The 14,233-nt window shown below is 36.8% G+C and overlaps 1 protein-coding gene across 4 annotated transcripts in view; it reads left to right on the plus strand.

Annotated features, from left to right (window-relative positions):
- Window positions 1-14,233, plus strand: part of Sema2b (Semaphorin 2b) — a 484,623-nt gene that overhangs the window by 457,320 nt on the left and 13,070 nt on the right. For all 4 annotated transcript variants that reach the window (XR_010951199.1, XM_067774324.1, XM_067774326.1 and 1 more), the window contains exons 10-12: window positions 1,784-2,012; window positions 8,855-9,191; window positions 9,544-9,707. Coding sequence is in view for 3 of the 4 variants with exons in the window: in XM_067774324.1 (XP_067630425.1) it covers window positions 1,784-2,012; window positions 8,855-9,191; window positions 9,544-9,707 (730 nt within the window). In the remaining variant the exon portion in view is untranslated. The remainder of the gene's footprint in view (window positions 1-1,783; window positions 2,013-8,854; window positions 9,192-9,543; window positions 9,708-14,233) is intronic.

The raw sequence follows: 14,233 nt of genomic DNA on the forward strand, positions 1-14,233 counted from the left end.
CGACACTGATGATTTTGATATATGGAAGTCTATATCTATCCTGATTCCTTTATACCTGTACAACCAACTGTTATCCAATCAAAGTTATGTGTTCAAATACAGCTGGATATAACAATAAAAATTAACATATATCACTAAGAAACCCTTTTTTTATATTCAGCTGAGCAGACGGTACCCCGTAACGGCATAAACTAGTCGAGATAGATATATACTTCTATATATCAAAATTATCTGGGCGAAATAAGAAATTCATTTAGCCTTGTCCATCCGTCCGTCTGTCCGTAAACACGATAACTTGAGTAAATTTGGAGTATCTTAATGAAATTTGGTACGTAAGTTCCTGGGCACTCATCTCAGATCGCTATTTAAAATGAACGAAATCAGACTATAACCACGCCCACTTTTTCGATATCGAAAATTTCGAAAAATAGAAAAAGTGCGATAAGTCATTACGAAAGACGGATAAAGCGATGAAACTTGGTAAGTAGGTTGACCTTATGACGCATAATAGAAAATTAGTAAAATTTTGAACAATGGGTGTGGCACCGCCCCCTTTTAAAAGAAGGTAATTTAAAAGCTTTGCAAGCTGCAATTTGGCAGCTGAGTATGTAATGTTCGGTTACGCCCGAATTTAGCATTCCTTACTTATTTTTGTATATCGCTTTTCAGGTTAGCCGTTAAATGCAATCTCTGCTTTAAACAGAAGAATGAAGGTTGTATATATGTATGTGACAAATATTAGATATTTCTTAGCACATAAGTTGTTGACGCGATTTCTGCCACGCACGATGAGGTAAAAATTTTTGTAATTTCTGTCGGTTCATGGTTGAAAATTTGTTAAGGTACACGCATAGCTGAGTGATGGCCAACAAGTTCAGAAGCATTCACAATATTCGTTTGTAGATAAATTTAAAGAAGCATTTCGCTGGTTAAGCTTTTCCAACAACTTAATAGAATAAATGTGAAAGTTTAGATGTTTGCCTGTCTGCATGCCCCGATGTTTGTCAGTCAACCCGTTTGGATCTGATTCTAACCAAATTTGTTTTCTTTTACGAATGATATTTATTGTGTGAGCCATACAAGTGGGGGTTGAGCAATTTGCGAAAAGTTATCAGAGCTACAACCCGTTCACTTCGGCGGAATCCACATATTGGACCTTTATCAATGATGTTTGATATTCAAGTAAAGTAAAGCCTATTTCAACCCTTCTTAACCGCGACTAAGCAAAATGATAAAATATCTTTCGCATTCGTCGATGAAGTGCTAACGAATGCGAAGTAATGCGCAGGCGCTTTCTGACGTCAATACATAATGCATTCTTCGGTCCAAAATCTAGACGATAGCCCAACAACGGCACATAAAAGCATAAAACCTGCGTGCTTCCCATTACCATCATCAGCGCAGAGGTTAAAGTAGTCATTGAATATGCAAAAACATCTAAACCAGTAAGGTAGCGGGTCTGCCATGATGATGGTTACAACCCTTGGTATAATGGATTAAAATATCGTTTTATATATTATTATAATGAACGAAAACCATGGTGTAATTAATTTCAGTAAATTTCTATTCGGCGTCGTCCCAGTTGTTGCGAAAATATATAACAGAATATACATATAGGCTTTAGTTATTTTCGAATTCCAAAAAATTGAAATACACTTGTCTGACGGTAGATTTGTCAATTTAATCTATCTCCAATCCAAAAACAAAAAAAAGTTTATTACAAAGCACATACTTTACCACATAACATCATTTAATATTTTATTCAACATTTTCCTACTTTCAGGCAAATTCAAGGAGCAAGCAACTTCAAATTCCGCATGGCTGCCAGTACTGAATTCTAAAGTTCCCGATCCACGACCGGGCACATGCACAAACGATACTGCAGCACTACCAGATTCAGTGTTAAATTTCATACGTAAACATCCGCTAATGGACAAGGCGGTAGATCATGAATTTGCCAATCCAGTCTTTTACAAAAGGGATATCGTACTCACCAAATTGGTTGTGGATAAGTGAGTAAAAAAAAACGAAACACTAAAAAATTTGCACTTAATTCATTAAAAGTGAATATGATAGTGTAGAAAATAGTTAAGTTGTTGTTGTTGTTGTTGTCAAAAACGATGAAAAAGATTGAACATTCTTTATGTGTTTTGACAATGTAAGCATGTGTATATGGATATGTGTAAATGTAACTACGCAAATTCGCTATACACAGGACACAGGTTCGCAGTCACTGCATGTCATGGCGTATGAGTAACGCGAAGTATCGTGTTGTATACGGAGTTGTTTTTTCCAACACCGCTGCGTTAAGTTTTTGTGATAATATGACAACTCTTGTCACCTTTTTGGTGCTTCTGTGAACTCTTTGTATTTGCAATCAAGATATACGCTTTTTAAAATTACCAACATACCTATATGTATACATTTTTGGCAAGTTTTTCGATTATTGTAAAACTTTAATAGACGACTAGCAAACTCTCTTTATGTTGCTGGTGGATTCTCCTTTGTACTCACAAATTAACAACCGGTGACTTCAAAATGGATTCAGGTATGTGTTTCAAGCAGAAGTCCTCCAGATTTGGTAGGCATGCAAATCACTCGAGGTGCGGATATAACTGGTAAAGTATACATCTTTTCTGACAGCCAAGTAGCAATAAACGCGCGAGCTGCACAATATTCTAGCTCTAAGCTAGAAGGCGTATGCAAGCAACTTTTTGCTGTATTAACCGACACAATTAAAGTATACTTTATCTGGGTTGTGGATTCTGAAGTATACATTATATGGGTTCTGAAAACGAGGAAACAACGAACATCAAAGCCGGCATACCTATACTGGCAGCCAAGGGGACATGCAAAATACAAAATTAGTCAAAAGTGGAACATCACTTTGAAATTTAAATTTGAAGAGCTATATGATCAGACTACAATGAAAGGACAAGGAGTATACTAAGACATTCGGCTTCAATTAATTTCAGTGGAGGTTGCGAGATAATCAATTAATTTTTTCATACAAAAACTAAGGGCGATAATTCCCGCTTTTTTCCACTGAATAGTTTTAAATCTGCTGGACTAATGCCAAGAATTCCCGATATGACGGGAGTTCCCCATTAACTTTTTTATACTCAGTTGAGCAGACCTCACAGAGAATATTAACTTTGATTGGATAACGGTTGGTTGTACAGGTATAAAGGAATCGAGATAGATATAGACTTCCATATATCAAAATCATCAGTATCGAAAAAAAATCGATTGAGTCATGTCCGTCCGTCCGTCCGTCCGTCTGTCCGTTAACACGATAACTTAAGTAAATTTTGAGATATCTTGATGAAATTTGGTATGTAGGTTCCTGGGCACTCATCTCAGATCGCTATTTAAAATGAACGATATCGGACAATAACCACGCCCATTTTTTCGATATCGAAAATTTCGAAAAATCGAAAAAGTGCGATAATTCATTACCAAATACGGGATAGGCGATGAAACTTGGCAAGTTAGTTGAACTTATGACGCAGAATAGAAAAATGGTAAAATTTTGGACAATGGGCGTCGTACCGCCCACTTTTAAAAGAAGGTAATTTAGAAGTTTTGCAGGCTGTTATTTGGCAGTCGTTGAAGAAATCATGATGAAATTTGGCAGGCGAAATCGGTTGAAGCCGCGCCCAGTTTTTATACACAGTCGACCGTCTGTCCTTCCGCTCCGCCTTTAACACGATAATTTGAGCAAAAATCGATATATCTTTACTAAACTCAGTTCACGTACTTATCTGAACTCACTTTGTATTGGTGTGAAAAATGGTCGAAATCCGACTACGACCACGCCAGCTTTTTCGATATCGAAAATTACGAAAAATGAAAAAATGCCATAATTATATACCAAATACGAAAAAAGGGATGAAACATGGTAATTGTATTGGTCTATTGACGCAAAATATAACTTTAGAAAAAAACTTGGTAAAATGGGTGTGACACCTACCATATTAAGTAGAAGAAAATAAAAAAGTGTTGCAGGGCGAAATCAAAAGCCCTTGGAATCTTGGAAGGAATACTGTTCGTGGTATTACATATATAAATAAATTAGCGGTACCCGAAAGATTAAGTTCTGGATCACCCTGGTCCACATTTTGGTCCACTAAGGCCCACTCCCTTTTAAAATACTTATTAACACCTTTCATTTGATACCCATATCGTACAAACAAGTTCTAGAGTCACCCCTGATCCACCTTTACGGCGATATCCCGAAAAGGCGTCCACATATAGAACTAAGGCCCACGCTCTTTTAAAATACTCATTAACACCTTTAATTTGAAACCCATATCGTACAAACGAATTCTAGAGTCACCCCTGGTCCACCTTTATGGCGATATCTCGAAAAGGCGGACACCTATAGAACTAAGGCCCACACCCTTTTAAAATACTCATTAACACCTTTCATTTGATACCCATATTGTACAAACGCATTCTAGAGTCAACCCTGGTCCACCTTTATGGCGATATCTCGAAAAGGCATCCACCTATGGAACTAAGGCCCACTCCCTTTTAAAATACTCATTAACACCTTTCATTTGATACACATATCATACAAACAAATTCTAGAGTCACCCCTGGTCCACATTTATGGCGATATACCGAAAAGGCGTCTACCTATAGAACTAAGGTCCACGCTCTTTTAAAATACTCATTAACCCCTTTCATTTGAAACACATATGGTACAAACAAATTCTAGAGTCACCCCTGGTCCATATTTATGGCAATATCCCGAAAAGGCGTCCACCTATAGAACTAAGGCCCACGCTCTTTTAAAATACTCATTAACACCTTTCGTTTGATACCTATATTGCACAAACGCATTCTAGAGTCAACCCTGGTCCACTTTTATAACGATATTCCGAAAAGGCGTCCACCTATAGAACTAAGGCCCACTCCCTTTTAAAATACTCATTAACACCTTTCATTTGATACCCATATCGTACAACCAAATTCTAGAGTCACCCCTGGTCCACCTTTATGGCGATATCTCGAAAAGGCGTCCACATATAGAACTAAGGCCCACGCCCTCATGCTCATTAATACCTTTCGTTTGACACCCATAGTGTACAAACGCATTCTAGGGTCACCCCTGGTCCCCTTTATGGCGATATCGCGAAACGGCGTCCACCTATCAAAATAAGGATCACTCCCTTTTAAAATACTCATTAACACCTTTCATTTGATACCCATATCGTACAAACAAATTCTAGAGTCAACCCTGATCCACCTTTATGGCTATATCCCTAAATGGCGTCCACCTATAGAACTATGGCCCACTCCCTCTTAAAATACTCTTTAATACCTTTCATTTGATACACATGTCATACAAACACATTCCAGAGTTACCCTCGGTTCATTTTCCTACATGGTTATTTTCCCTTATGTTGCCACCATAGCTCTCAACTGAGTATGTAATGTTCGATTACACCCGAACTTAACCTTCCTTACTTGTTAATAGTACTTTTAGTTGTTCTATACAAATTGCGGGAATTCCATAGTACCAACATGCGCGGGGATTCCCGCAGTTTGTTTTATTGAAGGCTCTTCTAAGCAAAAAATAAACGACTGGTATATTTAAACATTGAACGGGGATTACCCATATTAGAATTAGTTGAATTGTGGTTTTCTTGTTATCGACAGTAGTCTAACACTTTACCAACACTACCAATGTATAGTGAAAAAAAGTTAACCGTTTGAAAGACTCGATTCAAAATGTGCGGTAATTCCCACAATTGCTTTACTGTGGGACACTTGAGTGACGGGAATTCCCGCAGTAAAGCCGAATGTGTTAAGTAGATCTAGATCCGACACCCATAAGCTCATAGCGATTTGTTGGCCACTGGGCTTTAGGCACGATAAATTTTTCGCATGATGATCACCGCAGAAGTTGTAAAGTCGTAACTGCAAAAGAGACAGCTGAGTATTTTTTTCTGTTAATTGCCCGGCTCCAGCTAGAACACGTTTAAGATCTGTCGTAAGCCCTGCTTTGGAAAATCTGGGTAGATTATCTGAAATAGACATCAAAATATTCTTGATTTTATAAACAACTCGGCCTATTTGTTGTACATATCCGATGTAGCACTCAGTAGGTTCAAATAAGTTTTATGCCGTCATAGCGGCTTTTTATGAGCTAATATAACTTAACACTCTTGGCAGCTCACAGCGAGAAGGCTTTCGAGCAGCATTCTGTGACTCCTTTTTTCGTGATTTCCGTAGGTACTTTTGTCTCCATATCTATTATCAATTTCATTTCCTAAGCTCCATATCTTTTACTAAAATACATGTGACCCGGCCTATGAAAAGGGGCTTATGACTCAAAAAAAAAACAGGTGTTAACAGCTGTTTTTCGCAATTTCTTTTTTGAGTCATAAGCCACCTTTTCATAGGCCGGGTCACATATATAAAATTTCGTAGCCCTCCTCAATATGGTGTCAAAGATATTTTAACACTTAAAATTTGCCTATTTCCCCTAATTTGTTTCCAATCCTAAAGTTCCCTAGTACAAATAATATTGTCTCGGTTTCAGCGAATTTCATCGCCTTTATTTATTTCTTTATATTTTGTGTTTTTTTTTTTTTAATAAAAAGCTTTTTCAGAATATTGGTAGTGGTTTCAAAATTGAATTAATATTTGGTATTTTTTGCAAAAGTTAAACACTTTTTCCGTAGGGTGATTGAAATAACCCCATCTTGTGCATGGTAAAATCAGAATTTTTCTATGGGCGAGTTCTTTCTCTTCTCCGAATAAAATAACTTGAGTATAGTCGTTTTCCTAAAGCCTGAGACGGATTGTTTCACACTGCCACGGTATTGATCCGAAACTCGTCCAAATATATCGGGAGAGGTGTCAAAAGTCGCGTTTTGAACCCAGGAACACGAATCCGAAAGCGGAAATTAAAAGTTTTATTTCTGTCAAAAGATATTTCCAAAAAACCGAAAAATGGCCCGGTGTGCCCGGTTCTGCAGTATATATTTCAATAAGCTAGGTTAGTTTCTATCATCATATAACATCCGACCAGATACTTGCGCTCATAGATTAAGTTTTCTTACTTGGTCTTTTTAAGATCAGAGCCTATAGTTCCTAACTTCAACTAGATTGCTCAAAACAAATGCGACACCAGCAACAAAAAAAATGACTTTTGTTGAGGGCCTTAGGAAATTTTAGTAAGCTATCGACACTCATTAGCGTCTCAACGTTTTTCCTTGCTTAGTCCCTAGATACAGATGTTGGTATTCAAACCATTGATTTAGGAAAACCGTATTCGTACCTACTTATATTCAGCAGAAAACCTCAAGAAGTTAACTTTTGATAGGCTTTCCGTCGTCACATAATTTGCAGCCAGATTAGGTTCCGCAGTTGCAGTAACTTTTACATAAGATTCCATTTTCGTGTTTTCCTTATATATCGACACCTCTTTCCAAAATCCCCTTCTTCTCTTTCTTTCTATCACTCTAAAATTCTTTCTCTTATTCTTGTTCTTCCACTTCTCTTTCCTCTCTCTTTCGCTTGTCCTCTCCGTTTATCTTCCTCTTACTGTTACCCATCACTACCTATCTATCTACTAATCACTGTTACTCTTATATCTAAACTAACTCCTACTTTTTCTCTTACTCCTACTCCTACTCTTACTCCTACTCTTACTCTTACTCTTACTCCTGCTCTTACTATTGCTCTAACACTTACTATTACTCTTACTCTTACTCTTACAATTACTCTTACTCTTACACTTACTCTTACTCCTCTTACCCTTACTCTTAGTCTTACTCTTGCTCTTTTTATTACTATTACTCTTCTTCCTGATTTTACTCTTCTCGCACTTCTACCTTAATCTTGCTTCTACTCCTACTCTTACTCTTACTTTTACTCCTGATCTTACTCTTACTCCTGCTCTTACTTTTACTCTTACACTCACTCTTACTCTCACTGTAACTTTTATTGTTATTTTACTATTTAATGCTCTTACCCTTAATCTTATTCTTACTGCTACTATAAACTCTTTCTCTTGCTCTTACTCTAATTCCTACTTTTACTCTTACTTTTTAGTAATTTTCTTACTCTTACTTTTAGTCTTACTATAACTTTTACATTTTAATATTACTCTTACTTTTACTTTAATTCCCACCCTTACCGTTCCTCTTACTCTAGCTCTTACCCTTATTTTTCCTCCTACTAAAACTCTTACTCTCACTGTTACTCTTACTCTTATTCTTACTTTTACTCCAACTTCTAATCTTATTGTTACTTTAGCTCTCACTCTTGCTCTCACTCTCTCTGGTTTTCGCCTTCTTTTTTATTATAAATCTCATCTTAAATCTTAACTTTTTCGTAAATCTCGGAGGCCTTTGCAGTAGGAAAAAACATACACACACACAAACACTCGTTTTTTAATAAAGAATGCCGAAAATGTATTTATTTTATGAGTAGCCGTTGGTAAAAAAAATTGCCCAAAGTAATTTATTTAAGCTTCAAAAAGGGTTCAGAATGATTGTAGGTATTCGGCGCAGCTATAACTTTTCTTACCATCACTGGGTCAAAACCAAAATTTATCGTCACTGCATAGCTATAATTCGAGCAAAATATTTTAATTAAGCACTTACATGCAGTAATAAAAAATGCAACAACAACAACAAGAACAACCGAAAGTGGTATTAACACCAAATAAAGCATGAAGAACATTAAAAAATATAAAAAAAAAAACTTGGTGCTACCGTCCCTTAGTAATTCTATTTTTTCTTTTTACTGCATCACAATTTTAACTCTTTTTCATACTTACACTTTTGCTCTCTTCTTCTTCTTTTTCCATCACCAACATTCTCATACCCCATAGAATTCGCATCGATAAACTAAATCAAGAGTATCTGGTGTATTTTGTTGGCACAAGCACTGGTCTCATTTACAAAATTGTTCAATTCATACGCTACGGTCAACGTTTCTCCAATTTACTCGATGTGCTGCAGGTGGCCTACAATGAACCGATACGCGAAATGGGTTTGAGTCAGAAGACGGGCTCATTGTACTTGGCTACCGATCACAATGTTAAACAAATCGATTTGGCGATGTGCGCCCGCCGTTACGATTCCTGTTTCCGTTGTGTAGCCGATCCATATTGTGGCTGGGACAAGGATGCGAGCATCTGCAAGCCATATCAGTTGGGACTATTACAGGTGAGCGAAATGATAATGTGATTGTCAAATAAAAATTACTTGTTTGTTGGTATAATGGCCAATTTTTTGGTTATTTTGTGTGTGTGTGTGTGTGTATGCGAACATGGTGGTTGCCTTTGAATGCCGCTATTGTCGTTGGTGTCAAGGCAAATGCGACATTCAATGCTTTAATCAATATTCCGCTTGACACTTTTACAAGGCGTTCAGACAAATATATTTTTTTTTTTGTAATTCAGTGGGGCTTGGTTAATTATTTTCTGTTATTTTTCGCTTTCATTTTTTAAATTATTTTTTTTTTACATTTCCACAAATACATTAAATTAATTTTCTTTGCATATCTCCCTTGCCACAGGATGTTGCCAATGAAACTTCCGGCATTTGTGACACGAGCGTTTTGAAAAAGCGTATCACCGCTTCGTATGGCCAGACACTGCACCTGTCGTGTTTTGTTAAGATTCCTGAAGTGCTGAGACAAAAATCAGTGCGTTGGTATCATCATTCAACGGAGCGAGGGCGGTAAGTTTGATTTGATAATATTCATTGAATATATTCAATAAAAATTTTTGAATGAGCATTCCGTGTCAATTTGGGAAAGGGTTGAACTCAAATCCAGATAGTTAGGTACGCAATTTAATTATATAATTCACTACAGTTTGATTGTAGAATTACACGGTTACTTTCGCACTTTATTGGCGCTTACTTGTTTAAAAGGCTTCTTCGTTGAGCTAACTGATGCCAGTTGGTAACCTCAAGGGAACTTAAGTAATTTTCCCATTGGTCCTTCCAGAGGAGTGGGGGCATCCTCCTCCTTTGCTTTCGTAGGCGGGTTCCGGTCAAAATACTTTCTGCTGCTTGTATTATTTTTAAGTTAAAAATCGCTAAATGTCACGCTGTTTGAAACCTCGTTAAATTAAGAACGGCCAGGCAGGTCCTTTCTAGTTCTAACTGAGAACATGGAGTTCATTTCCATAGCCGTATAAGTTCTTCGGCAATACGCGTGGGGAAATTCGTGCTGCCAAAGTGTGTCAGCTCTTTTTTGATGAATTTTTTCCAAGTGTTGGCGCGTAATAAAAATATGGTGTGTTTACCAGATTTGAAGCCACACTGCGCAGGTCCAATTAGCCGCTTGACGGTGAGCTTCAATCTTTTGCACAATAACCTTGAGAAAATCTTATATGAGATATTAAGATGGCTGATTCCACGATAGTTGGCACAGTTTATTGGGATCTCCCTTCTTGTGGACTTGGCAAAGAACACTTAGATTCCAATCGTCAGGCATTCAATCGTCCAAACACATTTTGCAAAGAAGCTGATGCATGCGCCCTACTAACTTGTATAGCACCGCAAGCATTCTATCGCCGCCAGCGGTTTTGTTGTTTTTTAATCTGGCTATTGCTATTCTGACTTCATCATAATCGGGAGGGGCGAAAATAGTTCAATCATCATCGCATTCGGGGTCATCATCCCTGGGCGATACATCCCTGTCCCTATTATACAGAGCAAAGAAATGTTCCCTCCTCTGTCGCGGACTTTTTTTGGTAAAATTTTGCGGGCATTAGTGTCTAGCAGCTCAAGCTCCTCACACTCAGGCTCTTCTGCCTCTGTTTTTTTTCTTACTTTAAAGGCATCACGCTTGCCTTTTCACCTCGCAGTAGCGTTCACACACTTCTTGTTTCCCTCGCTTTTAATGTAGTAGCGTCTTTTCTTGCGGTTGTAATGCGGCATTCTTTTTTGCACCAGCTTTTTTCCCATGGTCGCGGGTAACCAATTTTTTCCTCGCTGGCGGTACGATGTGCTTTAAAAATATGTTCCCACTGCTCCTGAATTGCGTCCAGTTTACCTGTGCTCTAAAAAGCAGCTTTGGAAAAAAAACAGAAATTAGGTACAACAAATTGGGACTTAATTTTTCAAAAGATAATAACGTCGATAGAGCGCTTTCAATTTGTCTCCATTAGAGATGCAAACAGGAGGGTGCACTTTTGTGATTGACACTACACTCAACAAACCCACCACTGACATTTTAAGTGAGTGATAAATATGATACAAATAAAGATAAAGAATTTCACCCCACAAATATTTAACACACAAAACTGTAAACTCATAACTTTTTAATAATGCAAACAGCTGTTAGGAAATTTTTAATATACGCATGCTTTTTTGACTTGTATTATAAATAATGGATGCAATTTGTATCTCTTTTAACACAAGCGACAATACGCCGCACTTTTCTTAAGCTAAAATGTATGAAGCTAATAACTACGTTAACTGCAACCCTCGCATATTAAGAATAAAATATTTTTCTCGGAAAAAAAATGTTTGGGTGAGAGTGGGGTGGGCTTGCACGCAAGGAAATATGCAACTGAAAAAAAATATGATAACAAGAAAAATATCAACACTTGAAAATTGCTGCGTTCAATGTGTCCTTGGAGACAACAGCTGTTTGGTTTTCGTTTATGTTCACATAACAGAGGAGAAAGTATACAAGAAATTTGTGCATATCTTCAAATATAAAAGAAATTAAGTTTTAAAAGTTTAATTAACTGAAAATAAGGAAGGCTTGTCTTAACGTAGAATAACGTCGAGTTGAAACAGAAAGTGAAGAGTGGAAAAGTTTTGAATCTGGTTGTTCAAAAACTTAAAGCTGCCTTTGTTTTATTAATTGACTTCTTTCGAATTTCAGTTGCTTTGGACTCACGGACCCTTATTTGTGAACCAGTAAGATGAATATTGGGTTTTGCTTATGAACCATTTGAAATTTCCAATGCTCCAGCAGTGTTTCCTTGATACATCTTTGCAACTTTCAGGGACTTCATTAATACTGGAACCATAGTAGCATACATGAACAAGAAGTTATAGATGAAAGATATGAGAAATTTAAAGACGTGTTAAGTAGGGCCGCAAAATATAACTTAAGCAATAAATGGGCAAATATAAATTTCTTTAAAAAAAAATGTAGACTTCTCGTGGTCTGTGTTTGAATGTGATACTGGAAGGCAATCGGAAGCTAAAACAAATGTAAAAATGAAAGTTATTTAAAGAGTCCTTTGGCAAGAAGAGCGTACTTTCAGAAATATATCAAACGCTAACCAGCACTGTCTGATTTTAAATGCGCAACCCTGAGGATAAAAAAAAACCTAAATCTGAGCTAAATTTTTCCGAATTGGGTCATATTTTCGCGATATTCGTGTCAAAATTTGCTAAAAACGCGTATTTCTGCCCGGAATCACGGGATTTTCAGATACCAAAAATATGGCGTGGTAAAAAATTACAAAAACTGTCGTTTCAGTTACATCAATGTTTGAATATATACTTTTGGCTTTGTGTATGAGCCCAAATATCCGAACTGTGGACTTCAGATATCAAACTTGGAACTTTTTCTTATATTCGAGGCGCTTAGGAAATAAGTTGTATATTTTCTAGAGATTCTTTTCAAAATCATAACAGAATGATTTGATTTTATGCGTACAATCTCGGCAATTCTTTACCCTTTATCTCACAGAGTATGTAATGTTCGGTTACACCCGAACTTAGCCTTGCTTACTTGTTTTTGTTTGTTTGTGTATTCTGCATATTTTTGCTGCTTTTTTGTAAATCTATTCTCTAATCTCAAATTTCCTCTCAGCCTCCCCCTCTTCATTAACGGCTTTCTCGTTATCTTTGCTCGTGACTTTCGCCATCGCTTCCATTGCAACTGTTTTCAAAACTCCGAATTGGAAGCGTTTTGCTCCAATGAAAATCAAGATACTGAGTGTGTCTCCAGTGCCACCTTCGAGCAAATTAATACGTTTCATTAAGTAGCTAATTCAGGTCGAAATATAATTTGAATATCTCAACTTAAGTGCCAACTTTGAAATAATTATTCCTTCTTCCCACTACACTCGGAATGTCAAACGTAGAGATAAACTTGGAAATAATCATTAAAACCGATGTAGTTGTTCTCCCTTGAATCGTTGACCAGTAAATATAAAGTTTTTAGTAATAAAATTTTTTCGAATATTTTTCTCAATATTGTTTTAAGCCTCAAGAAGCGAACAACCAAGATTATTTACAGTGCATTTCAATTCGTGCGATGATTTCCCATGCATTCAATAAGTTTATTCCGCTTATCAGCTTCCTCCCTTCCTTCAACTAAATCATTCCGCACAATCAGAAGGTGACAGCACTAGCGACAGTAAATTTTTGCGCGTACTAAATTGGCATCCTCCTTTCGACAAAATTTTGTTCTAATGTTCGCTAAAACTTTGTAATTTCTATCAATGAAATCAATTTTGACTTCAACCAAAAACGTGCATCGAAATTCTGTTGCTTCAGTATTAGCCAAGTTTTATGTCAACAAACGTCACGCAACTTCCTCCCTTCAGTTCTCACATTTCTTCATCTTCAGCGCATTGTAACGCTTTCAACTTCATTTCCGTACAGCACTCGACACATTTGTACGCATTCGAATACAGACGCAGACACAAATAACAATGAAAATAAAAATCTTTAAAAGCAAAAGAAAAAAAATTAAGACGAAAAATTGAAATTGAAAACTTTTCGTTACTTCGATGACTTCTACCATCTCATTCCAGGCGCTTACTTAAGGAATGCTGTTGCCAACACAATACGATGGTAACTGAGATAAAAAAAGTTTTTCCATCAAATGAAACCATAACCTTAAAATAGCTAAAGCGTCTTGACAGACGTATATACATATAAATATTTATTTGTAGAGAAAGCAATAATCAACAAATGTTTAGGAGTTGGGATGGCACTGTGGGTGCGTCAAAACCGCATAAAAATACTATTTGCCCTACGCTTAACTTAAGAAAATACGTTTAGCCTAAGACGGCTGGATTTTCAAATCAGCGCGCAAGTCAAAAGGCAGAACTCAACAAATTTAAGGTGTCAATTTAACGCTCTGTAGAATTTAAAGACAACATTTTTTTTACACGTTACACGTGCCACGTAGATTTTGTTAAAGCATTTATTTTTGAAATTATTTTTTATAGTTGATACAAATATCCCACACTGTTGTAACTTTGACATGTTTTCAAGGTGCG

The sequence above is a fragment of the Eurosta solidaginis genome, chromosome 3 (genome assembly GCF_040869045.1).
Source record: "Eurosta solidaginis isolate ZX-2024a chromosome 3, ASM4086904v1, whole genome shotgun sequence".
In the NCBI taxonomy this organism is placed as follows: domain Eukaryota; kingdom Metazoa; phylum Arthropoda; class Insecta; order Diptera; family Tephritidae; genus Eurosta; species Eurosta solidaginis.